At 44.5% G+C, this 26,721-nt stretch overlaps 3 protein-coding genes across 6 annotated transcripts; 1 reads left to right on the forward strand and 2 right to left on the reverse strand.

The window, feature by feature from the left end:
* Positions 1–637: 637 nt before the first annotated feature.
* Positions 638–7,687, reverse strand: LOC308123803 (interferon-induced very large GTPase 1-like). The gene is made up of 4 exons (XM_080486489.1): positions 7,416–7,687; positions 7,249–7,315; positions 6,797–7,024; positions 638–6,332 (listed from the first exon to the last, which is right to left on the reverse strand). The coding sequence occupies exons 1-4, from the start codon at positions 7,440–7,442 to the stop codon at positions 1,660–1,662; spliced, it is 4,995 nt and encodes a 1,664-aa protein (XP_080342615.1). The 5' UTR covers positions 7,443–7,687; the 3' UTR covers positions 638–1,659.
* Positions 7,688–7,798: 111 nt separating this feature from the next.
* On the forward strand, positions 7,799–15,269 carry pop7 (POP7 homolog, ribonuclease P/MRP subunit). 4 transcript variants are annotated; one of them, XM_080486027.1, is made up of 2 exons: positions 7,799–7,952; positions 14,447–15,269. In XM_080486027.1, the coding sequence occupies exon 2, from the start codon at positions 14,474–14,476 to the stop codon at positions 14,924–14,926; it is 453 nt and encodes a 150-aa protein (XP_080342153.1). In that variant the 5' UTR covers positions 7,799–7,952; positions 14,447–14,473; the 3' UTR covers positions 14,927–15,269. The 4 variants fall into 4 exon arrangements, with proteins under 4 accessions (XP_080342153.1, XP_080342150.1, XP_080342152.1 ...); XM_080486024.1 differs by lacking the exon at positions 7,799–7,952 and adding an exon at positions 13,158–13,282; XM_080486026.1 differs by lacking the exon at positions 7,799–7,952 and adding an exon at positions 13,161–13,531.
* Positions 15,270–18,171: 2,902 nt separating this feature from the next.
* Positions 18,172–26,162, reverse strand: epoa (erythropoietin a; the record flags this gene model as incomplete). Its single annotated transcript, XM_080486519.1, has 5 exons — positions 18,172–18,324; positions 20,396–20,560; positions 20,673–20,759; positions 20,899–21,029; positions 26,084–26,162. 5 exons carry the CDS (start codon positions 26,160–26,162, stop codon positions 18,172–18,174), a joined length of 615 nt encoding a protein of 204 aa, XP_080342645.1.
* Positions 26,163–26,721: the final 559 nt, after the last annotated feature.

A 26,721-nucleotide genomic window follows, 5' to 3' on the forward strand; every position in this document is an offset into this window, starting at 1 on the left:
GAATCTCCAGAATTGCCTCTTTGGCAGGTTTTGGTACCATATTTGCCCTTTTACATTTCTTATCTATCTATCCATCCATCCATCCATCCATCCATCCATCCATCCATCCATCCATCCGTCTAATCTGTCACAGCTATGGACAAAATATCTCTGCAGCGGATTGGCTAATCTGTTAAGTGTAGATGGACAACAATGGTAGTGTTGGATTCGTCACAGTCTCAGCTTTCATTTGATACCTCATTTGTGTGTGCAGCACCACGGAGCAGAGCACAAGTGATGGAAATGTGGTGTTGGAGTTACTCGGTTTTTGCTAAAATGGCTTATCAGTGTTTTTTCTCATGTTATTTGATGTTATAGTTTAATGTGACTTTATGTCAAGAAGGAAACTGAAGTTAGCTTCCAATGCGAAAGTTAAACTGAAAAATGACTTGACTGTCTCTTAACTATCAGTTTCCTGTACTATGCAGTGGCAGCTGGTGGTACATTTCTTAGGTGGGTTCTTCATTATCATTCTATTCTCCTGAATTCGCTTTGAAATGTGCATGAAGTGATTGAAAACAAACTATTAACACATATATTTTGAGACTTTTGGATTCCCCATAAGCTAAAATAAGTGACTCACTGCAGCCGCGAGGGTCAAACAGCTTCATTTTGCTTCATTTATTGACTCCAGCAGTTAAACACGATCCTGTTCATCCTTGAAAAATATCACCATGTAGAATTAAGGTTAAAACATTCAAAATCAAGTAAAACATTCAGATATCTTTATCATTTTCATCAGACGTGACATCATGATTTCATCGGCTCAACCTTTGTTGCAGACACAGCATTTCAACATTTCCACTTTTTGTTTTCAAAATATGTTTCTAAAGTATGTTTTATCAGAGTAAACACAAACAAATATATAAGTTTAAAATCTTCAGCAAGGAAAGTCAAAATCACTTGAAACAAGATGATGATGCCACAAGTCAACTGGATGAAATTTTACATCCTCAAAAGAACAAAAACACACTTGGCATCACGTGTTTTTTTTATAACAGCAATAAAACATTTAAAAACTGGTCACATGTCACAAACTTAATCTGGTAAAAACTGTTTCTTCCAGTATCATGTTTACATCTCTCACTAAATCCATAAAGATGATTCAAAACAATAATTTGACAGTTGTCAAAATGGACACAAGGACATTTTAATGTTTCCTCAGCAAAATAATCACAAAATAAAGTTATGAAACATATTAAAAGTGATTAAGTAAATAAAGTAAAATACCTCTGTGCTCTGATGGTTTCACCTCTAATCCCTCAGATCTATCAAAGTAGAAATGGTGGTGACTGGTTCAAAGGGCTTGTTTTATGTTTCTCAGTTGGTCAGAGGAAGAAGTGCCATGATGATGTCATACACATTTTGTATTTTAACAATTTTCTGATCAGAAAAATCACTATGGCATAGTGAGTTGAAGAAAAATGTGCCTTCCATGTCCATCATACAGCATTCCTTTTTGAATTTCTTTTAAGTGTAAATGGTGATTAAATAGTTATGTAGTGACAATATAAGTCACTTGATTTCATGTGAGATTTTTAAGAAAAATAATATAGAAAACAGACAAATGACAGAGCTGTCACTTGACACACTCAGAATAAGTGATGAAGATGAGCAGTTTCACTTCATGTTAAAGGACTTTTTCAGGCTTTCTTCAGCCTGCTGAGGTGTGATGTTTCCCCAAGGAATGTCAGCAGGTTTTGCATGATAATGTTTGGCAAACTTATCATTGTACTTGGTCATGATGTATTTCCAGTAGTCTGAAGCCTCAAGACTTGTATCTGGAAAAATATCCCAATTGGGGAAGATTTTTCTGTAATCCTTGTAAGGATGCCATTCGTTTTTTGTTTGACTGCAGCGAAAACGAGCCTCACTTGAAACAGAAGATGAGCAGATGTCGGTGACGAGTTTCTTTGTGTCATCCCACCTGTATCGACCCAGACCTTGTGGCCGGTGTAATGAAGCATGGTGTTTAGTATGAGCTTCTCCTCCAGCCTCACAGGAAACACCACAGAATGGACACTGTTCACCACATCCAATGACTGACTTGAAAAGCTCATTCTGAGGCTGCATATGGAGACACTGCAGTTTCTTTTCCAAGGTTGACTTTCTGAACTCATCTCTCAGAGTTTTTTTCACGTCGTCCACAGAGATTTTGAGGCACTCAGCAAACTTGTCCTGGTCAGCGTTGTTCAGGATCATGAATGCACCAAGAGCATCCTGGGAAATGACCAGTGTATCACCAAGTCCTTTGCAGATGTCCTCCACAAATGTTTGCACATTCCCTCTGTTTTGTGTTTTGGCCTTTTCGATGGCTTCATTGATGTGGCTGACACTTGACTTAAGATGTTGGTTCTCAAACTCAAACATTTTGGAAGAACTTGAAAAATGTTCCTGTATTTTTTGAAGGATCCACTCCTTTACATATTTCTCATAGGAGGTAGTGAACCTCAAATAGTCATCAAAGTTTTGCTTTTGCTTTGAGAACAAATCTAGTAAAATGTGGTACTGAAAAGCGACTCGTGTGCTGAACTCCTGCTTCTTCTTCATTTCATCTTGAATGGAAACACCCAGGTAACGATTGATGAAGTGTTCAACAGCAGGCTTCAAGCATTTGTCCACAAACTCTTCAGCTTTCTTCTGGCACTGATCTCGTTCATGAAACACATCTTTGAAATCAGCGCAAAACTTTTCCTTGTTTTTCACAAAACATCTGCGAGGATCGTTTTCTTCTAAGAAGTCTTTGTGCATTTTCTGAAACTTTCTGGCTGCAAATCCACAGATGTGCTGTTTCAGGGAAACTTCAAACTCAGTGTCCATCTTAAGATCTTGATTCTTTTCCAGATGCTGGTCAATGATCTGTAGCATCTCATGGATGTAGGTGTCATGGTAGTTGCTTTTTTTCATCATTGTTTCAGTCACAAATTGTGTGCAAGTGTCGATGATGATGTCAGCATTGTTTTGTGCAACTTTAGCGTGATTTTCACTGAACATTTTGCGCACTGCGTATTTCATTTTCTTCAGCCATCCTTGTACATTGTATTTGAAAGGCACCTTCCCATAATCTTCCAGCCTTTTTCTGTCTAATATTTCGTGAGCATGACTTCCCCTCTGTGCCAGATTTGCTCTTAAACACTGAGAAACATTTGCAAAAACATCTGCAACATTTTGTTTTGGAAAAGACAGATTTCTCAGTGTTTCAGTCCACATCTTGTTGAATTCCTCATCAAGCTCATCATCGCTGTCGATCTGAACCTTTTTCTTTCGACATTTATCAATCAGTGCACACACTGCTTTCTCAATTTGTTTTGTGTGATTTTCCTTAACTCTGTCGACCTCTGCCATCCCCTGTTTGATTTCCACTGCTGCTTGAAGCTGATTGAGTACTGACCGCTCAGTTTCTTTTCGAAGGCTTCTTGCACTGTTTGCAAACTCTTCTTTGTATCCTACAACCAGATAGACATGACCGTCTGTTTTCTTGAAGTACTGAGTCACATTGTCAAGTAGTTTTGACTCCCAGTCAGACATCACTGTGACAGCTTGAGTTTTCAAATGACTGTGGAATTGTGCCAAGTCAGATGTTTGGGATCTAGAAGCAAGGGTACCAAAATTGGAGATTTTTGTTTCTGCATTTGTTACCCAGTTGTACATTTCTTTTTTGAATTCCCATTCCCATTTGTTGAATTCTGTGCAGAGTCTCACGTAAGCGTCAGCTACGAGGCTGTTTCTGAAGCTGAAAAGAAAGTTTTCATGCTTCACTGCATTCCACAGACTTGTCATCCATTTTTTAAAGTCCAACACATTGTTAACACATGAACCACTGTTTCCCAGCAGCTGGATGATGTTTTTCTTGAGCTCATAGACTGCCTCGCTGTAGCCTGTGTTGACTGGTGCCATCGGAGGGTTTCCAGTCCAGAGACCAGGAATGTAGCAGTTCCCAGTGTCAGGATCATACGCCATCACATCAGTGAAGCTCTTGTTCTCTTCTCTTCTTTCCATTTTGGCTGCTGCCTGGGTCATCTCGTTCAACTGTTGGAAGAGCAGCTTCCGATCTCGTAAGTTTTTCTCATGGGCTGAAACATCCGACACGTTCTGGTGAACAAAGTAACATTTTGGCTTTTTGCCCACTTCCTTCATCCGGAGGAACGCGTGCACTACTATTTGCAGGATGTCCTTCATCTCTGTTGAATTCTCCATTGCAATATTGATGATAGTGATGTCACTCAGCCCCACAACAAGTGTTGCCAGTTCATTGTCATGTTCATAGCTGTTGTCCAGCTGGGTGAGTTCTGGCGACTTCAGGCCTTCAGTGTCAATGATCATTACGAAGTCACAGTTGAGCTCTTCTTTGAGCTTTTCATCAATTCTGATGAGCAGCATGAAGGCACCTCGAGTGCATCGACCACTGCTGACTGCAAACTGCACTCCAAACATGGTGTTCAGGAGAGTGGACTTCCCTGTGCTCTGAACTCCCAGAACTGTAACAACCAGTATCTTGTTCTTAGGACGAACCAAGTCATTGAGCTGAGAGAGAACATCACTAACCCATGTCAGAGGAATGTTGGAAGCATCCCCATCTACAAGCTCCAAAGGAAATCCATCAAGTAGCAGCTGTGCACAATGTTTGGGCAGATGATTGAATTGTTTACGTGACCGATGCGTTATTGGAAGAGCCCGTGAAGCTTCATAGATTTGACCCATTTCACGGAAGAAGTGTTCAGTGCCCAGTGAACTGTTGGAAAGCTGTCGGTCAATTTCTTTGATCTCTTTGTTGTTCTCAGAGTTCTTGCTCTTTTCTTTGTACTGTTCCCTCAGTCCAGACAGTTTAATGCGAGACATGTTATCAAGGTTGATTCGCATCCACTTCAGAAAATAGCATCTCTCTAAAGCGTTGCTTGATATTCCACTGATAAAGGATGTCATTGCTGTGGAAGTTTCATAAGAGTTTTGTTTCTTTCGCAGTTTATCTTTCTCCAGCTTAAGAACGCTTTTGTACTTCTCAATGTTTTCAGATCCAATGTTTCGAAGTCGAAATTGTTCCTTCTCTAAAGAAGTCAAATCTTTCCATATCTGGCCTTGCAATGGCAGCTGATCTTCTTTGTACTTAAGGATGTCGTGAATTTCAGCAGTGATTTCATCTGCCTTTCTCTTTCCATCCTGGCACTCTGGAGAGTCTTCATCCACTCTGATTCCCAGTTCATGTGCAACCTCAGCCATCTGCTCGATTTGCATCTTAATCTCTGTTTTCTCAACTACACGAGTTACTGCTTCTCTCAGACATATGACAAAATCTGCATCATTCATAGATTTCTTCTTCAAAATGATGTTTCTGTTTGTCAAGGACATGTCAGTTGCTACTTGTTTTAAAGCATCTAGACTAAAGCTCCTGCTCTGGGAGTTTCCCACCAAGAATATCTCTGACTCTGTGTTTTGGTTCGTCAGTAGTTTACATTCAGGTTCTAGATTGTCAAAGAAAACAAAGACTGCTGCAGATGTGTGACACAAAAATGAGAACTGGGTTTCGAAAGAGGCAATGTCTCCTCTGAGGTTAGCTAAAGCCACCGGTTGGTTGAAAATATCAATGTTTTCATTGCCACAAGGAAGGTACCAAGTCATTTCAGCCAGTCCATCAGATATTCTTCGTGGACTGTCTCCACAGTCCATGTTGTGGTGAACAAAGGTGTCATGGTACTGCTGAGAGCTGCTCAGAAGCTTGTTGAGGGTCTCTGACTTGGACATAGAGCACTTCCCCAGTCTCACAAAAGAGATCATTGCCAGTTCAGACAGAACGATTCTGTTTTCAATGAAACCTTTGGATTCAGAAAGCAATTTCGGTCTGTACTTTTTAACAAGGTCTCTCAAAGCCCACACCATCAGTGTGCTCTGCTTCGTATCACAATCAGGAAGCAGCAGAGGCACAGAAAACTGACACATGGACATTTTGAGGGTTAATTCCTGCTGCACAAAACCATCAGAACACAGAAAGAGAGCAGTGATTATGTCGAGAGGGTTTAACATGTCAGCAGAGTCTGAACTGCTCATGAGATCATCAAGATCTAGCCCAGCATTCCCTGACACACCACTTTTACATTCTGATGTATATTTCACATTTCTGGCTGTGACATTCACCATCATCAGTTTCTTTAAAAAATTCCAAGAGAGGTCTGATTTACTCTTGGCAGGTTCATCATCTGTGGTCTTCTCATCAATCTGAAGTATCTTACTGAGGGACAGTTTCTGTGTGTAGAAGTGCTCCAATCCCAGATCCTTCAAAAAACTTTCCAGGTGGGTCTCTGTGGACAGAAATGTAAAGGTCAAAACTCCTGCCAATGTGAAGACTGAAGTCTGTATTTCATGTGGAAACTAAAAGCCTGAAGAGGCCATGCAGTAGTGCAGAAAGGAAATGGAGAAAAACTAGATTAACTATTCATTATCAAATCCTCTGTGAACAACTCAAAATCTACAATAATAAAGTCAAACAATCAAGAACTTCTAATTTTTCAAAATCTACTTCAGGTGATAAAAACAATCCCAGATTTCTCTTTTAGACCTTTTTTACCTTTTATGCACATTTTAATAAGTCCTCTCAGTCCTATCTGATCAAGTTACTTTTAAGGTTTCTGAACCATTGTTTCTACCTGAGGAGACACTGCAGAGTTTTGCCCTTGTTGACGCCGAGACACTTGGTCGAAATGACGGTGTGATTGTGTTTTCTTTCAGTACAACATCTTTTCTGTCCTCATCAAGTTTGACTTACTTGTTTTTGCTGTTGTCGTGGCCGGGCTGCTTTGTCTTCCATTTTTCAGCCGTGCAGAAACACCAAGTGGGGAACACACTGCTGGCTTCAGGTTGCTTAATTTTACACTGTTGGTGTCTGTGGTCACTGGTTGCACAATCTCTCCTTCAGTGTCAAAGGTCACAGTCGCACTCTCCACGTCATCAGCAGGATTGCTGATCTTACGGATCTTGAATGGAGGGATCCACTCTGAGAAAAATGTATCACGGATTCAAAAAAAACAGTCTTATATTTCCCAAAAAATTATTATATTGGTTGACAGTGTAAAAACATGCAGTTTTCCCTCCCTGTCTAAAGGGCATTTTTCTTCTAGTGAAGACACATTTATCAGCGGAGAAGACAAATAGCTTTCAGTGCTTCCTCATAACATTAGAATGTTTTGTTAGTGTTACTCTGAGAATCAGAGAACTTACTGTCATATTCAGAGTCTTTTTCCTTCACCTCAGGACCACATGAATCCTCCAAGGCATCATAGAATTCCTTGTTAAATACAAGAAAAGCAAATGCTTGAACTATTCATTTACAATAAATAACCTTTGATATTTTCTGATACTATTCTGTTAACCAGTCGTATTTTTACCTCCTCCTCTCCCTCTGAGCTTTCCATCCTGGCTTCACTCTCAGGTTCTCTCACACTCGGTCCGGATCAAAAAGAAAATACATTGAGTGTGAAAAGGTGCACACCAACATGGTAGCTACACTTAAAAATAAATAACCAACATGTAAAAAGAGGAAGAAAATCTGTAGATTAATGTTGAATTTAAAACTAATAAAACTATAACCTACTAGGTTGAATAGTCCATGGTGAAGTTGCTCCTTCCTGTCTGCCAAGAGTTTGTGAGTTTGCATAATGTTGAACCTTCAGTTTAAACTTTGTCCCACACCCAACAGATAAAAAGAGTATTTTATTGTGCACTGATAAGACAAGTCATTCATGTCATGGGACGGAACTGAGGCTCAAGCGCAGACAGCAAAACAAGAGACAGAATTTGGTTCACGGATTTATTTGAACCAAAAGAAGAGCGGGAACAAAAAAAAACTACTAAGGCAAAAACTAATACTAAGAAGTAAACAGAAAACGATCAGGAAACTCCTGACGGAAAAGCTACTAGAAAAGGTAAATACAACGAAGCAGACTCGGGGGGGCTAAACTAACTGCGTAAAACATAAGGTACAAACGATCGCAGCCAGAGGGGACGGGCGGAGGAATCTGGCACAGGAGTGGGGAGAATTGGCTGAAGAGTGGGAAGGTTAGAGGGGATCGTAGTTCCAGGCAGGCAGGAGGCAGGCAGGAGGCAGGCAGGAGGCAGGCAGGAGGCAGGCAGGAGGCAGGCAGGAGGCAGGCAGGAGGCAGGCAGGAGGCAGGCAGGAGGCAGGCAGGAGGCAGGCAGGAGGCAGGCAGGAGGCAGGCAGGAGGCAGGCAGGCAGGAATCCAGCGACGCAGAGGGCCAGAATGAAGTAGATTACGGTTTGGCGTCGGTTCGTGGTCAGCCGGTGTTTATATAGAGGTGCAGGTGGGGAGGCCACTCCCCGCCGCAGCTGGAAGCAGTTGAGTTGATTGGAGGTGAGAGGTCATGCCCATGAGGCAGGGAGGCCACCAGATGGTGCCAACGGACCAAATTAGGGTTGAGAAGTGGAGGGCATGACAGTACCCCCCCTCCTACGTGCACCTCCAGGTGCACGACTGAAACGTTCAGGATGCCGCCGTTTGAGGTCCCTGATCAGGTCAGGGCAAAGGATCTGTCTGCGGGGGACCCAGCTCCTCTCTTCAGGCCCGTATCCCTCCCACTCCACGAGAAACTGAAGCTGCCGAACCGAGTAGGCGGGTGAGTCATCCACCATCCTGGGAGGAAGGGGGGAGGGCGAACTGGGGGAGCCAGGGGGGAGTCTCTGACGGGCCTGACCTGTGAGACATGGAATGTAGGGTGGATTTTCAATGTTCGAGGAAGGGTGAGACGTACCGCCGTAGGACTGATGATCCGCTCCACTGGAAAGGGACCGATGAACCGGGGCGCCAACTTCCTGGATTCAACCTTTAGAGGGAGGTCCTTGGCTCTCAGCCAGACTTGTTGACCCACTGTGTAGGTTGGGGCCGGGCAGCGACGGCGGTTGGCATGACGCTCCATCCTCTTGGTTGATTGTAGAAGTGTGAGCCTGGCCCTATCCCAGACCCTTTTGATCCGGCTGACGAATGTTTGCACGGAGGGAATGGCAATTTCTTGTTCCTGGGAGGGGAACAATGGCAGCTGGTAGCCGAGGGAGCACTGAAAAGGAGACATTCCCACCGAAGAGTTTATTTGCGAGTTATGTGCATACTCCACCCAGGACAGATGCTCACACCAGGCCGTCGGGTTGGAGGTGACCAGGCACCGGAGGTACGTCTCCAGGGACTGATTGGCCCGCTCCGCTTGTCCGTTAGACTGGGGGTGAAAGCCAGAGGTGAGACTGAGGGTGGTCTCCTTGGCTGAGGGGAGTTTGGGAAGGGCGACGAAGTGTGCTGACTTGGAAAAACGATCAACAATGGTGAGGATGGCTGTGTTACCTCCAGAGCGGGGTAGTCCCGTGACGAAATCCACTGCGATGTGGGACCACGGCCGAGAGGGCACATGGAGTGGCTGGAGGAGGCCCAAGCTGGGCTGGGAAGGCGTCTTGCCCTGGGCGCAGGTGGGGCAAGCAGCGACAAAGTCTCGAGTGTCCCGTTCGAGAGAGGGCCACCAAAACCTCTGCCGAAGGATGGACACGGTCCGGAAGCCTCCTGGGTGGCAGACATGGGCCCACTGGAGCACCTGGGTACGCACAGACTCAGGAACATAGAGAGCATTAGGTGGGCAGTTACCTGGGGTTGGCTGTTGGATTTGCGCCTGGCAGACCTGATTCTCCACTTGCCAGGTTAGAGAGGCAACGAGGCGAGCGGGGGGAAGGATAGGTTCGGGGTCACCGGAGGGCTCATCGCTTGAGAACTGACGAGACAGGGCATCCGGCTTGATGTTACGGGACCCAGGCCGATATGTGAGGGTGAACTGGAAGCGACCAAAAAACAGTGTCCAGGGGGCCTGTCGAGAGTTCAGTCTTTTGGCTGAGCGGATGTACTCCAGGTTTTTATGGTCGGTCCAGACTATGAATGGGTGCTCCGCCCCTTCCAACCAGTGACGCCACTCCTCTAGGGCAAGCTTGACCGCCAGTAGCTCTCTGTTCCTCACATCGTAATTCTGCTCTGCTGGGGTCAGGCGGCGAGAGAAGAAGGCACATGCGTGCAGCTTTTGGTCTGATGGAGTCCTCTGGGAGAGCACGGCCCCCACCCCGGAATCAGAAGCATCCACCTCGACCACGAACTGAAGGTGGGGATCTGGCTGAACTAGGATCGGAGCAGATGTGAATCGTACTTTGAGGGACTGGAATGCCTGCACAGCCTTGGGGGTCCACTGGAAGGGAATCGAGGTGGAGGTCAGGGCTGTGAGTGGAACTTCCACCGTACTATAATCACGGATGAAGCTGCGGTAAAAGTTGGCGAAGCCCAAAAAACGCTGCAACTGTTTCCGGGTCTCCGGCTGGGGCCACTCCCCGCCGCAGCTGGAAGCAGTTGAGTTGATTGGAGGTGAGAGGTCATGCCCATGAGGCAGGGAGGCCAACATTTAGAGTAGGTTCACGAAACATTTAGTGAAATAAAGTTTTAATTTGTAATTCAAGTAAAGAATTGTGACATTCCTTGTCTGACTCTGAGCAGTCACCTTACAACTAGTGTTTCAAATATTTTTTTAACATCGTAAATATCTTCAGTCATTCTCCAATGTTTCTTAAAAAGCAGTTGTGGTCCGACTTCACTCTCAAAGCTGGGATTGTTTTTAAAAGTGGTGTGGAGGGCAGGAGGGAACTTAAGGAGGCTAACAGAGGCTCTTCTCCTAAGATCAAGCTTAAAGCGTCACTCTTTCATAAAACTTAGAGTTTGAGTTGGTTCAAGTGACTCCAGGGCATTTTCTAGATAAGCTGCTATAGTTTAGCTGTGAGAGCTTCTGTACTGCAATGAGGTTCTCTCCCACTCTTCCAGCATTCATGTCACTATTAAATGTCAATATGATGACGTGTGCTTCTCTCTTTGCATTCTCTGTGCATTCAGGAAAGGATAGAACAGAGACGGAGAGCAACAAGACATAACAACATGAGAAGTGAGAATGATTCTACAATCCCTGAGAAAAGAGAGAGGTTGTTTTCGAGGCCTGCTTCGGGTTGCAATAAACCTTGACATAAGTGGTTTAATATTTAATCAACTTGAGTGCTATGTTTAAATCTGATCTTATATTGCTCTTTGGGTTGTTAAATATTAATACTTTCTCTTTCGTTTCTCGGAAACAGCAACTGAATTACTGAATGGAATTCGAATAAAACAAGATAGAATAAGATAAACCTTGATTAGTTCCACAAGTGCGAAATTGCAGAACCCAGTGAAACTGATATTTTAGCACACACTCTAATGTTGGTTTTAACAAGGAACTAGTACTCTGACTCTTGCAGTAAGTCCAGTATTGCTCGATGTACAATGATTGTGCGATGACTTTTAAACAGTTTGACCCTCTGTACGATGCAAACTGTTAAAACCTTTTCTATTAGGCCAAATGCTTTATAATCTGATCATTATTTGAATATGTGGTTGTAAACAACTGCTGCAGTCTGACAGACAGTTCTTTTAGAAATACTGAAGGACTGTGTTGTCATGTAACCTTTTTAAAGCCAGTCATGCTTTGTTGATCATGATATATGAGTAAGTTTTGTCTCAAAGCAACAAGCTTGATGGACTCAATGATTAGTTTGCTGTGAGACAGATGATGGACTAGAAAACTGGACACAATAAGTGGAACCAGAAAGTTCAGGATCAAACTGATCCTAATCTTTCCTGTGAAGGACATTCAAAGGCTCTGCAGTGTTTCTACAAACAGTGTGTTTGCTGTGAGGACACTTTGCTAATCTGTCTACTGAGGAGGGAACTGATTCGTCCATATGGACCCTTTTGTCTTCACTCCTGCAGATAACGAGGCCGTGACAACAGTCACAGGAAGAAGGAATAGAAACAAGGGGTGCATCTGAATAGTCCCTCCTATCCACTTTTCCTGAGCCCCTGAAGTCTTTTGGTGACGGCCATGAGAAGGAACATTTGAATTCTCAATAAGCTAAGGAAAGGAGGCTCAATGCTTCCTTTAGAACCTCCTTTAGAATAGGAAACACTGATGCATCCTTTACCAGAGGAGACAAAATCATGCTGTGGCAACAACATTTAAAGGGACCCGCTCATCCAAACGTTCAGGGAAACTCAGGATGACTCAACGCAGATCATGTTAAGTTATCAATGTAATAAACTGCCTTCAACAACTTTAAATAACCTCAAACTCAAATTCCAATTCTGAATGTTGTAGCATACAACACTATTTATTCAGCTGGCAGCCTATTTTCTTTTTAAATTCAATTCAAACCTTGTGATGATTGAGATTATATCAACGGTAAGAGGCGCAAGGGGAAATTTGTAGTTTTTTTTCACCACGGCAGACGTCACTAACCCTGTTGGATTATTACGCCACCTAGTGGAAAAGCAGTCTGATTGTCAAAACAACGTGATCGCCTTTCCCCAAGTCTCCTCGAAGACTCCTAACGCCTTTCCTTAACCCCGTGACGTCATCCATGGAGTTCAGAAAAAGTGAATAGGAAAGGAGGTAGGAGGTACAATTTGGAAGCGCCCCATGACTTCCTCCCTTTGTGTGACTTTCCCAGCACTGTGATTGTTCACTTCCCTCCGGTTGGTTACACCCGCTCTCCCCTCCCTCGTGCAGTCCTTGTCTCCCTTGTCCCTCAATGTTGTGTTTTATAAATTACCTATCACAGATCAAAAATCTGAAAATTAGATTATTGTTTAGTCCACTGTGAACATCAAAATACACCTAACCATATGTCCAGTATCAAAACTACATGTATGATGTTTGCAGGAAAGAAAACCAGGTGAAAGTCTGTTTAGTTTTCAGCGAGTTATGATTGATTAAAGTTGCCGACGCTTCATTATTCCTGCCAAGCAGATGAGACTCAGCGGAGCGGACGACCGGGCCAAGATGGCGGCGCCACTGCTCGATAGCAGTGGCCAATGCGGCGTCTATTCTTTATTGTGTCTATGGCTGCAGGTCCACTTGCTGCAGTTTCCTGCAAGGCCGGTAGATGTCGCTGTCTGGTTAAAGGCAGCCCAGGTTCCTCACTGCGGTACCTCACTCTGCTGTTCCCTGGCATGCGGTCTTTGCGTCGGTAGGCGGCAGCACTGCTTCATGACCGTAATCAAACTACCCGGAAAACCCTACAAGGAACGAATCGGAAGAGTTCCGGTCAGATTGTAGCGAACATCTGCAGAAATAAACAGTTCGCAGACCTCCTGCGATGACCTGAAGAGAGTTTGTGCCTGCACTTTACCATTTGAAGGTGAGCGTGACATCATTATGGAATATATAAACGAGGTTATACGCGTTTTCGTAGTTGGCACAGTTATCTTAGCTCGCCGTCCACTCTGCAGCGCTAACGAGCCACCGTTAGCTTTGCTGGACGTATCAATCCATTCCTCATTAATTAACGTCGTTTCTCAGCATCACCTGTGGATAAAACTCGGAGTTAGGACATCTCTATCAAACGTTCCGGGAATCTTATTTTAGAGAGGTGACTGAGAGACTTCAGGTGTGTTTAAGCTGTCAGAACCTGATTCTTGCAATCAGTCGTGGTACTATGTTGCCACTTGATGCCCGTATAACTTTATAATATGGCTCAAATAATCGTTTATAAACTCTTTATTCCAAGAGTGTCAAGCTGCTTTTAATCCAGGCGCCAGACACAACTGCATCTGCTCTTGGGCAGACCGGCCTTATGGTTTTGTCATTACGTTGACATTTGCAGCTGTTACCACTCCTTGGCATAAAGTCAAAACCATAATGTCACCCTTGTTGAAAAGATTCTGCAGAAGAGCCGGATGGAATTGACTGGACTCGAGAATGATGCACTGTTTATTCCAGATATATCTTTGAGAATTCAGTACGACACAGAGGACTTGCTATGCCAATTGTGATGACGAGACCCAAAGCATATGAAATAAGCACAATTTAGATAAGGATATATAAATGGACTGTGTGCGGGTGATTTGTGTCAGTTAGGGTCAATGTCTTGATAGACTTGAGTGTGTTCAGACTGTATGACTCCTGTCAATGACTCAAAGTTGAACAAACTGTCATTCATGTGCTAAACATGGTGAAAGAGCTGAAAGTGTAGACCAGTGGTTCGACCAATGGGATCGATACAGAAGAGTGACAGCGGTCCGTTTTTCTTTATCAAGCGTTAAACTTCTGCGACTTAAGAATGGTCCTTTCTTGAATCATTGTTTGCTGGAGGAAAAACTGACGAGAGAAAGGATGTGCCATGTGCTCCTGGTTCCACTGGACATGCTATTCCAAAATCACAGTCTCAAACTCAAGAAAGCCACAGCCTCCTTAAGAATTATACGTTATCAAATATAAAGTATAATTGGGCTGGCCAACCCAAAAAATGCTAATTAAATCAATTATTCACGGCTCCTCAAACTCTTTGTTTTTATTTAATCAGCAGCTGGCCAGTCACATGACCTGAAGCATGACGGAGCAACGCACCCCCGGCATGTCCGCCGCCCCGCCGACGGCCCCGCCGCACACGGACTCCGGCTCCCAGGCCGTGGAGATGGACCCAGTGGAGTACACCCTTCGAAAGCGACTGCCGCGGAAACTCCCCAAGCGGCGCAACGACGTCTACGTCAACATGAAGACGGACTTCCGGGCCCAGCTGGCGCGCTGCCAGAAGCTCCTGGAAGGCGGCGGTCACAGGGAGATCTGCGTCCACGGCTTGGGCCTGGCCATCAACAGGGCCATCAACATCGCCCTTCAGCTCCAGGCCAGCAGCCAGGGGGCGCTGCAGCTGGCCACCAACACCTCCACCGTGGAGCTCGTGGACGACCTGGAGCCCGAGGACCCGGACGAGGCCGGCGAGCCCATGACACGCACACGCAACAATTCAGCCATTCATATTAAAGTGTTCTACCCTGACCCTTAGTGACCTCAGACGGTTCCTCCACCTGGCCCACTGGCACTGCGGCAGCAGCACAGGACTGCAGAGCGAAGCAGGTGGACGGTGTGTTTCCTCTCAACCAGGGAAGGAATTCTCTCAAGTGACTGTTATGCTTGTCATACGAGGTATCCCCCCCTCCACCACTTTTTTTTTTTTTAAGTTTTCACGCGCGAGAACAACAGTGCCCATCACCGCATGACGTTTCAGTGTAGTGTATTCAAAGTAACCGTGGCTGTGCCAAATGTACACCCTGAAGTGTCTCATTTCAATGTCTGGACATGTTTACAAGTTTGTGTAAAGTATTAAAGATCTATATGTGTAGAAAGTCAGTGATTTTTTTTCTTTTCTTCCCAACTGGCAGTATTATCAAAACTTGTATGCTTTGGATCACACTCTAATTATTGTTGGTTGAATAAGCGCGGAATAATAGTCTGAGTAAAGACGGATGTCTGATAGGGTTCTGCTCATGCATGGAGTTGAACTCGCAGTGTGTGTGAGAATAAACCGTCTATTGGTCAGGAAGCTCCAGATATAAGATCCAGTTGAGTTCAACTAGTAAGAATCCTAAAATGGGTTTGGGTGGAGTGCACACTCACTGGCTGCCTCGCCTGTTCAATTGGCAATCAGCCAATCACATGCTGGTAATTCGATATGCCGACATGGGTAAAGATGAGCCGCTGTAGTGCAAACCGAGTTCTAGTAACTTCAAAAGACTGGTTTTGGATCATAGGAAGGAACCACGACTTTAAATAACCGGTGGTTACAGCGAAGGCGCATAGACGGCGAGATCTGCAGTTCGCACAGGTTCACCAAACCTGGACAAGAGAAGATTGAAGGTCCGGTGAGTCTCGGTTTGGACTACAAATTTTAGTGTCTGAGTGTGGTGTAAATGACAGTAAAGCACGTTGTAATGATCAAACACTTTTAGAATATTGTGGAAGAGGCAAATCTACAACAATCGGGTCTTCAATTTCATTTCCAGTATTTACTATTGTTTTTTTTTTTACTCTAATCCATGAAGATTCAAGAATGTTCTGAAGGTAAAGGTTGGTTCAGTACGAGCCAGGTGTACCTAATTAAGTGGCTGGTTAATGTATGTCACCTGTTAACATCTCCCAAGTGCTTTCAAGTGAATTTTAGGTCCATTAAATGAATCGCCTGGCGACGATCTGAGTTATATTTGATGATGTCTCCGTGGACTCACTGAACCAACTCTGATCTGCCAGTCTAAATACAAATTTAACATCTTCAATCAAGTTTCCTAAACCAGCTTTCTGGAAGAGGCCCGATATGTTGTTGTTGTTCCTACAAATGTCCACTAGATGTCAGCAGTTGGCCACAGTTAGCGTGCGAAGCTGTGACTCGCCAGAAGACTAACCTCCAAGGGGGGCATGACACAACAGTGTCTTATCAAATGACTTCAGCCCGAGTTCATCGGAGGGTCAAAAACACTTCACAGTCCCTTTTCATCGCAGCTGTCAACGTCCTCTTTAGGAGGTGGGTGATGTGTTTGAGCTCCAGAAGAGAAATCAAACGTTGCGCGTCCGTGCCTTTCGTCGGGTCGCCTGGCGTCAAATGAAAACAGGCCGCTTTGTGACGTGACCCGCGGGAGAATTTCAAACTTCCACCGACCCGAAAGACTCTGGGAAAACGAAGGAAATGAACAGACTTCCTCTTGTTGTGTTTCCATCTATCCTTTCTGTCTTTATCCAAGAACAATATTTTGCATTTAAATAGTGAATCATACAGCAACGGGACAAAAACAACAGGAAAGAAAAACATACAAACATCCTCAAAAACATCTTGCACTTGTACAACAAGACATAAAAATAAGGAAAAAACAAGGAAGAACACTTAACGAATCCGAAACGGCTGAGCATCGATTTTCTATTTTTTTTTGCAGAAAGCCTTGAGTTCCCAGGACGAGCTGATTGCTCGCCGGCCGTCTGATGACGGACGATGGAAATGGGCGGGCGGGGGGGGTGGTGAGGGGACAGCGTTAACGTCAGGTTCTGGAAAACTTCTTTTGCAATTACAGCCGCACGGGATGTTAATCGTAAGATTTCCCCGGCGTCCTGGCTCTCAGTGCGCAGACGGTTGGTCGAGTGTTGGTTTCGGCAGAAAACAAAAACACAGACGGAGACGAAACAGTTTCACAGTTCTCATGTAATCCCCTCCACCCTGACCTCTGGCTCTCACGCTCGCTACAACCGACGCATCAAACATTACAGGCCCTCTGTCTTGTTTAGTTTTGTTTTGCGACGAGCTTTCGGTGTGAAAAAAAAGTACGTACAATCTTTGTATTAAAAATAAAATAATAATAATAATAATAATGAAGAGCAGCAAATGTGTCCCATGACAAAGAGCTCAACTAAAATCTGAAAGACCTTACACTAACTCAACTAAGACTGGAGCTTAAAAGTAGAAAATCTGTATAAATAGCAGTTACACATCTTAAAAAAAAAAGAATAAAATATTCACAGAAAAATAATTCAAAGGAATATTTCTGTGTGGCAAAGCTGAAAATTGTTAACTCGTGTGTGTGTGTGTGTGTGTGTGTGTGTGTGTGTGTGTGTGTGTGTGTGTGTGTGTGTGTGTGTGTGTGTGTGTGTGTGTGTGTGTGTGTGGCCGAGGCCTTCGCCGCCGGAGTAGAAATGGCCGCCCTGTCGCAACCTCGCAGTCCTCACGATTTCCCGGTGCAATCAATACTTTCCGGGTGTTTCGCGCCGCAATTTACTCTAAAGAGACGATTGTCTGGGTCAGAGTCGCTGGAAACATACACGCACGTACACAGCGAGACGTCCAGGCTGAGCTCACCCACACAGAATTACATCCACACACAAAGTGCAACAGAGTGCCAGTAGAACAGCGATTGGAACAGTGCTTCTCGAGGCGAGGGGGGGGGGGGGGGGGGGAGGGGGGGATCATTTATTTGGTCAGTGCGTGCTTCACCACATCCACGAGTCAGTCACATCTACATTCCAAGGTGCTATCGTCTCCTGTCCAGTTCTTAAAAAATAAAAAAATCCTTGCTGGGATCGTCCTTCCTTCCTCCCTCCCTTCCTTCCTTCCTTCCTTCCTTCCTCACTTCCCGAGGATCGCCGCGTCTTCCTCCATTCCGCGCCGCTTCCAGCAAGCCGGCGTTGCAGGTCAACAGTGTCAAGTTCCTCCGCTTGCCTTTTTTGGAAACACATATATTACCTACGCCCCGGAGTCGGGCATCGGGCCGATCAGCTGACTTCGGGCTGACAAGCCTGCGCGTCCAAAAGGAGGAGGCGCACTTTGCCTCGCAGGAAGTTGACGTGGACTTGGAGGAGCTCTGATGCGGAGGACACTTGCCAGGTTCCCTCGAGCCCCGCTGCGCTCGACGGCGGGGCGTAATCCTGGAAGAGGAGACAAGGCAACGTGTTGAGCCTGCACACAGACCGCCCATTCATCTTGCACTCGTCGATCCGCCGAGGCGTTTCAGCGGTTGTGTGTGTGTCACAAATCGGGGAACTCTAAGAACCGTGTTGTGCAGCGAGTTTGCGTGCCCGCGGGCTTCCCCCTGACAGAATGTCCCATGACCCACCAAAGCAGTGTTCGAACATTTGAAGAAACCCCAGCTGAAGGAGGACCGTTGTATCTCAGAAAGTCCACATACTGTACCAGCTGTAACATCTTGCTTCATTTTGTGAGTAATGCCCCTGTAAGGCCCATGAACTTGGCGTCGCTTTATCAAATTAGACGTCTTTTGTGCGGCACGTACCAACAGATCCCCATCTCGGGGGATTCTGGAGGATTTGGATCGCTCCTTCGCCATTTTATAAACAACCGTTTTGGCAAAGTGCGTTGAACCTGCGCCGTGCGAACCAGCGTTGCACTCAGTCTGCGGCGAGGTTGGCACTTTAAACCTGGATGGATTCAGACAAATAAGCTATTGACAAATGTCCTTTACCGTGAAGATATTGTGACCGCTCGATCTCATCGTCTGTGGTGATTTGTCTGTATCTGATCACTTGAATGATTATTCTTTAAAGGTAAATCACTCTGGGCTTGTGCTTCGGGAGGAAATAGCTTGCGGGTAAATACTGGACCTGATGTTTGACGTAAACAGTGTCATTAACCCAAACAGATAAACAAAGAATTCATGACACAAATCCCGACATCAACTTTGCACTCAGACTGGGTTCATGCTGTGTTTAGTTTTGAATTAAGAGTCCTAGTTTGTGTTGCCGTGAGCCTTTTTTGCAAAGATTATTGTGAAAAACGTATAATATTTTTCCAGACCATGTTGTAAAATAAATAAAATGCTTCAGGTGTCAACTCTATTTAGTTCTCCAGCCACATCCAGAACTATTTAATCTTGAGTGTGACTCAACAGATAACTTGATTTAGCTTTTTTATTTTGACTGTATACTGGAACATTACTGATCTCTGGGCTTATTGTGGTGTTGTGTCCGGTGTTTTTGTTGTTGTTGTTTTGTCCGCGATTTCTACACATGCAAAGATTTTCCATCCTGTATGTTTTGACACGACTAGTCCACAGTTAGATATTGTTCAACTCTGCAAAAAACAATTTTCGAAATCAAAACCTAGCAGTATAGTACTATTAGTATGCACGCAAAAGAATATGAAAAATAGTCAAATAAAAAGTTGACGCGAGTACAGTGAAAGAAAGTAAACGTCCACTTTTTGGGGAAAACTATTCTTATAAACTAAACGGTGGAGTGCAAGAACAAATATTAATTGATACGTCTAATGTGTAACAAAGGGATTTTTGATTGAAATTATATGACAATAAATCTTTGATACGAGCAAAGTTTGAGCAAAAGAAGCAAAATAGGGCGATAAATAGCAAGCAAATGATTGTGTCGAAGTGAAGTGAAGTGAAGCTGATTACGTCACGGCTCCATAGACTGATTGAACTCCAATAGCAATAACGATTTAGAAACTCTGGAGAATCCTCAGTATGCAGGGGACAATTCTGGAAAGTTCTTTTGAATAACGTCCATCGTGTGAGCCATTATACGGCACATTTGATTCATTTTGTTGAAAATCAAATCTTGAGCTCAACATATTCCTCGATCCAAATTTGTCATTATTCCGGGAAATTGCCGATGTGGCAGCACCTGAGCTAATCAGAAGAGGGACTTTACGGCGTGTTATCAGAAGCACAGTTCAAAAGCCAGCAGCTCTATGATATGATATGGGGGTGCATTAGTGCACATTGCACGGGTGACTTGCACAACTCCTTTCTCACTTTGGAGGGTTTCTTACTCCAGTAGGTCAATATCAAACCACCACCTGGACATAAACCATCAGCATGGATCTATAAGACGAGTCCCAAAGGTACCAGCCACAAAGTTGACGTAATCAGCATTTTCCCTCTTCGTGCCACGAAAAGCAAACTCAAAGTTGACCTCATGCAGTCATGAGCCATACCTGGGTTGGCTGTAACGGGCCGTAACTCACCGGAAAGTTGAGGCTCCGCAGCACGGCGCTGATGCTGGGCAGGTTTCTGATGTTGTTGTCTATGTGGCCGTGCAGCGCCGTGTTGGTGACCGACGTCCGCAGCGAGCCCAGCGCCTGTTGCAAAAGCCACAAGCCGGTCTGCACTTCCTGGGCTTGATCCTGTGCCTTCACAAGTTGAAGAAAACAAGAGGTGGAGCTCAATATGGTCATTTATGGAATGAATTAACTATCACAGGTTAATTCATTGTATCAATTTTTTCGAAAAGTGGTTCCTTACATTTTTCTTCTCCCAGACATCCAAGTCGACTGTGGTTTGGGGAACGGTTACCTCCTCCGTCAGACCACATCCTTCTCTGCATGACTTCTGAGAGGGCAGGAGAGGGATGAGTCTTTCCGGTGAACCATCTCACCGTTTCCTAAACACTCTGCTGCCAGGCGAACTCAAACGTCTCAACGCTAACCTTCCCCGCCCATCCCCTGCATGCATACATTTTGCCTCTCACCATAGCGACTTCGGCGTCTCGTGCCTCCTTTATGAAATGGTTCAGGACCCTCAGGTCACAGATTGGCTTCAGCGGGGACAGCAGGCCTGGCCGGGTCCACTCCAGTACTATCAACAGCAAGGCAAGCAGTCCTGGAGCCGCACGAGCAAGAGACACACAAGTTTGAGTCGAGCAGCAAAGTGAAATTCACTCATAATCTCTCCGCATCGTGTTTGTCAGTCAGTTCAGACGTTGCCATGAAACATGTTTTGTCCTCGTGTTATTTTTGAGATTCTGACAACGTTTTTTGTGTCTGATTGCTGCTCCCTGATGTGTTTCACCTGTGCCTGAGTGTGTGATTGTCTTCACCTGGTGGCTGTGGTATATGGTCAGCGTTTTCCGTCGGTAGCTCTCCGGTGTCTCAGTCTGTGTTTGGACTTTACAGCATCTCCGCATAATCTCTCAAAGAGTTTGTAATTTTACTTTTTATTTATTTATTTTTGGGGGGGCGGCATCCGGTATCTTGAGTTCTCCCCTGAGCCAGACTTGCCTTAAAGATACGACGAGCTTGATGTGACAGAATACATTCATATAGAAAAGAATAGAATCTTTGCTTTGCATCTTGTTGTGTGTGTGTGTGTGTGTGTGTGTGTGTGTGTGTGTGTGTGTGTGTGTGTGTGTGTGTGTGTGTGTGTGTGTGTGTGTGTGTGTGCCAGCAATCAGCTTCACTGTCATGTTTCTTGAATTAGAGGTCAGAGGAAGGGTCTGCAGCAGAGCAACACCTATTAGAAAAACTCTGGAACCTTGCTGCATTAAATGTCAGAAGACTTTTTTTTTTAAAAGATAGCGTTCAAATTAGACACGTTCAGTCCTAATAAACCTCCCTTACTAAGACACATTAGTCTGTGTACATTTTCTGAGCGTGAGAGCGAGTTTGAATAGAAGGTGGACTAAAGTGTGCGGTGAGAGGAGTTAACGGGCAGTAAAAGAAACATTTCAGATGCAATCGAAGGAGAATGAATCCCGAAACATTTGAAGTTACAGCCAACATGCCAAAAGTTAAAATAACTTGCTTTTTTCATACTGACACGTTGCAAATTGCACAGTCTACCATTGAAACCGACTTGTATTAACATCCAGGCTGTACAAAAACTGAATGTTGTGTTGAACATACCTCGATTAGGATCTAACCTCAAACCTATCAACAGTGCTGAATACTGTCTTTTGTTTAACATGTACCCTCGACGCAGCACGCTCCTGTGCAGACGTCAGTTGAGGTATTTCAATGGCAGAGATGCAAAAAAAAACGGCATCAGATGACCGATCCGTGCATCTTACGTATGGTCTGCCACAAGCGCCATGGCCAGTGGCATCTGCCTTTTGTTCTTAACTTCATTTCACATCATCCAAACTAAATTCACACTGCTGCCGTCCTCTGACCCGTCGAGATGTGTTTCGGTTGCACAGCACATTTAGAGTTTCTAGGAATCCCGAGCCTCGCCCGCAGTGCTGTGAACTGCTCCAGGACCAGTTTAGTTACATTTAAACCACCGCTATGCTTTCATCAGAAAGACGTTCCTTTATCTAGATGTGAAAGATGAAGCATTCTCTCTCGTGATTGTGCCGTGTCAAAAAAGACGAAAGAAAAGAAGAAGCAAGAATAGAAGAATGACGCAGCATCTCAACTCAATGATCTTAGTTGAAGAAACTCAATTACGTGTGCAATAATAGCTTCACATTTTAAGCGGCTCTCTTTCTTTGTTTATTTTTACGGTAATGTTTCTGACAGTGCACGAAGGACCTTCTTTAACCTCTCATCAAATATCACGATATCTTACAGAGATCTAGAGATCACGACTGAACCTTTTTTTTCTTTTTTCCTGAGTGAGTGTGACAGAACTCTCTAATGTCCAATGTCCATGTGCACAGCACATTCTGAACTCTACGAATTTGGCAACCCGGGTGATTTTACTCTTGTACGTCATGTGGGCATACAGCCTTGTTCCTGCATGCGACATGCTGAATGCGCTCTTTCGCCTGGATGTGTGACGCAAACAGGTGATAGAAAAATACCGACGGTCGTCTCTGGCAGACGGGGGACACCCAACAGGTTAGATTAAGTTCTTAGACGACAACTTGCACAAATTGAGATGGCGTTGCTAGTTTGATGGTCACGGTTGAAAAAGAATATTGAGAAGTAAAAACACTGGTGCGTCAGTAGTGGTACAGTCAGATCAATAATCAGGTCCATCATGACATGCAGGACCTGTCTGGATCTGTACAGGCACACGTCAAGAGGTGGGCATGCCGCATGCATGTCCACCTAAGGTCCCTGTAGACCTGCGGCTCAGGAAATCACAAACACACGAATGCATGTGCGGCTCTGTCGGGCGTGCAGGCGGTGATTATGCACATGCATTTCAAAAGAGTCATTCAACATCCTATTATAAGTGCAAGCCATAAGCATGGGAACACAAAGCATTTCAGAGGCTAAATCCGACTTCGCTGAGGCTGCTTTCATCCCGCTGGCTTAAACGAGTGGCTGCTCCACTTTACTGAGACAGTGGTAAATTGCTCATAGGGATTTCCACATGAGTTTAAAACTTTTAATCTTTGTGCATGTCGTCCATATTCAAACCCTTCACAAGTCATATATCATAACGTGTACCAGCACATTTTCAAAGATGAAGTGACGTCTGCACTGGCAAACTAGTGACCTCTTTTTTTTATGTGCTCTGACATTTGTTAACCAAGTGTGTGTGACTCAGCTTGAGGATTACTGGTGACCTTTTCACCTCGACCATCGCCTACGTGAGAATGCATCAATCTGAAGCGTTTACGCATACACTCTCTCTCTCTCTCTCTCTACTTTCTCACCAGCGTGGTGGAATTTGCGGCCCAGGATCACGGCCAAACGAAAGGTTAACAGCTTTTCTCTGGCAACTCCGGCTGCCAAAAAAAACAACCCCCCCCCCCAAAAAAAAAAATACAGCGCCGCTATTTTAAGTCGGAATCAAGTGGTAGCGCTTTGGACAGTGGCGAGCGTCACTCCAGGTATGTGACGGGTACTTTGGAGAGGTGTCTGTCTGCCTCACATGCGGTGACAGCGTTCGATGCGGACTATTTTAATGAGCACGTGCTCAAGCCTCTTGGTGATTTTATCAACGGGCTGGCGTGAAAGTGATGCCTGGAAAAGGGGGCATCCTATTTAAAGCGCGTATCACCGGTTCGCTCTCAAATGCTTTGTGCAAACTCCTCCTCTATTTTGGAACAGGTCTTCCACGTGACAAAGTGCAGAGTTGTAAAAAGTGGCTATCAGATGACAAGGTTGTGACATAATTTCCTCTTCTGCCCTGCTGGAATCCCTCGCAGCAGTTAGTCTTGAATGAACTTCTGCTCTATTCTGCTGACATAAGTGTGTGACAATGGGGCTCAAATTGCAGATTCAAAGTTGCATGCCTTTAGCTTCCCAGTAAGCTGAGTCACACTATGGAAATACACTTGAGACGTACTTTCCCACTGAAAGGGGAAAACAGAAACGAACTGCTTTCCACTACTCAGCATCTCCTGCATCTGTAAGACTAAAAGGAAAAGAAACTTCCTTAAACGGAGGGAAGAACATCAAACCGAAACTCCAGTTTTTAGTACCTGACTTCAAACATTTAGAACCACTGTATTGCATCTGCTTTGTTATAAGCATTAAAAAGTTTAGATATAAAAGTGAAGTGCAATTATCATTGGCTTTGTGGAACAAAATACTGTTGCATGTAAGTTTGCTTAGTGTGTTCCACTTAACAAGACCTTGACTCAGTTCCACTTTAAACAATACGACCAACTGGGAACATCACCCACTCATTCGTCCATTTTCTACCGCCAAATATTGAAGTTTGTTTTACCGGAAACTGAAGCTTATCCAAAGTGATGCAGGGTGAACTGGCTGAGCTCGCCCCTCCATGCCAGTGCCAACACACAGAGAGACAAGACAATGATGCACGCAATTTTTAGATTGTGCTGGAAAGCTGGTGAAATTCCATACAGGCGCAAGGAGAAGATGCAAACCTCTGTCCAGTATCAAACCGGTTTAATGGTCACTGTGGCCCAATTAGGAAGTGCATTATCACGGTTTGTGGTGGATTTTGTTTTAATATGCAAGTTAATATATGGCTAAAATACAACATCAGTTACATACGAATCAAACTACATGTGTTGATGATAATGTGTCTTGCTCACTTATATTTTGTCTATAATCTTCAGACTAGCCAAAAAAAATCCCGTTGTAGTGCAGGTCAAGCAATGAAATGTTTATTATTCTTTAGGTTAAATGGGTGTAATGGGTGCGTTGTAAAGAGGGCACCCAAAATGTTCTTCCACTGCACGCTGTCTGAAGCCGGCTCTGGCTGAAAGGATTCCAGTTTTGCAGTACAGCAAGAAGTGAAATTACAGAATCTATTCCCATGAAGTGCTGTAAAAGAATACAGTCACGGAGCACTCACAAACCAAAGATCGCTTTTACGCAAACATGCATTGATATTCACAGCAAGTTAGACCCCCGCTCACCCCCGGGGGCATGGTTTACAATCTGAGTTATTAGGTCACAGGGTATGTAAATACTAAGTATATGCATGAGACATCATCCGCGAGGTGATCGTATTTTCATAAAAGCAACGAGCAGATAAAGATGCAAAAGCGCGCAGTCGAGAAAAGGCGCACCGAGTGAAACGCACACAAACGGGGCAAACAAACGGCACGTTTCGCTCTTACCTCTACCCGTTTTCTGCAACATTCGCGAACAGGTGCAGCATCTTTTAAAAACATGGTGAAAAAAAAATTTAAAAATCACGCACGGCACACGTCAAAGGGACCGGTCAGGCGCAACAAGTCCAACATGTAACCAGAGCGCGCTGCGATCCGAGCGGCACGCAGCCCCGTGTAAAATAAGGTATGCGCTGCCTGCCTGCGGGAGCAGTCGCCTACCACACTTTGCATCACTGCTGTGCTTTGGCAAAACCTTTTTATTTGCCTCCCTCAAGGATACAGAGATAAAGCCCGCAAGGACGAGGACGCGCCTTTTCTCACGCGCCACGGCGAGCGATTAAACATCAACCAGTCATGCAGCCCCCCAGTGCGCAAAGCGTGAAAATAGACTAACGACTAAAGCCGGTGTTGAGAGGGGAAAAAAAATAATGAAGGCATGCTCGTAACTCACTGGGAAACTCCATAGCGTTATCCGCAGAGCCCCTCACAGGGTCCTCGCGGTTTGGCCCATAGGTCCGTCTATTGCCCATTAATTGGAAACGAAGCTCTTTTGTGGATCTCTTGTGCACTTATCCGGTAGGTGTTTCTAAAAACTCATGCCGTTTGATTTTTTTATTGATGACTATGAAAATAAAGTTGCATTGTTTCTATGATGTCAATACAAACGACGCCTCCCTTTAGGGCAATTGCTTTCTTTCATTGTTAACAAGATAATGGGCTATATCCCCATGTTTAGAAAAACATTTGGCCATATAAAGTAAATAGTGTCTCCAAAAAAGACGCACAGAGACTTCTGATTCATTGTTTTTATGCTTTTCAGAAACGATGATTAGAGTATTTTAATTATAAAAGGATTTTTTAAAGACTGAAGGTATAAAATGAGAAATCTGTAATGTTATTATTAACATTTGTGATTTTGTACAGGATGTGGTCTATGAGTTCTCACTGATTGCATCTCTAGAATTTAATGAGGATTGCAACCTACATATATTGACAAGATTCAGTTTTTGATTTACAGATGGAATCGGATCAAAACAGATGAGTAAGCATGTGTTGAGTTGCAGCAGTGTGCTCTCTGTCATTGCATCG

This window comes from Lipophrys pholis (genome assembly GCF_963383615.2).
Source record: "Lipophrys pholis genome assembly, chromosome: 18".
NCBI classification, from domain to species: Eukaryota; Metazoa; Chordata; class Actinopteri; order Blenniiformes; family Blenniidae; genus Lipophrys; species Lipophrys pholis.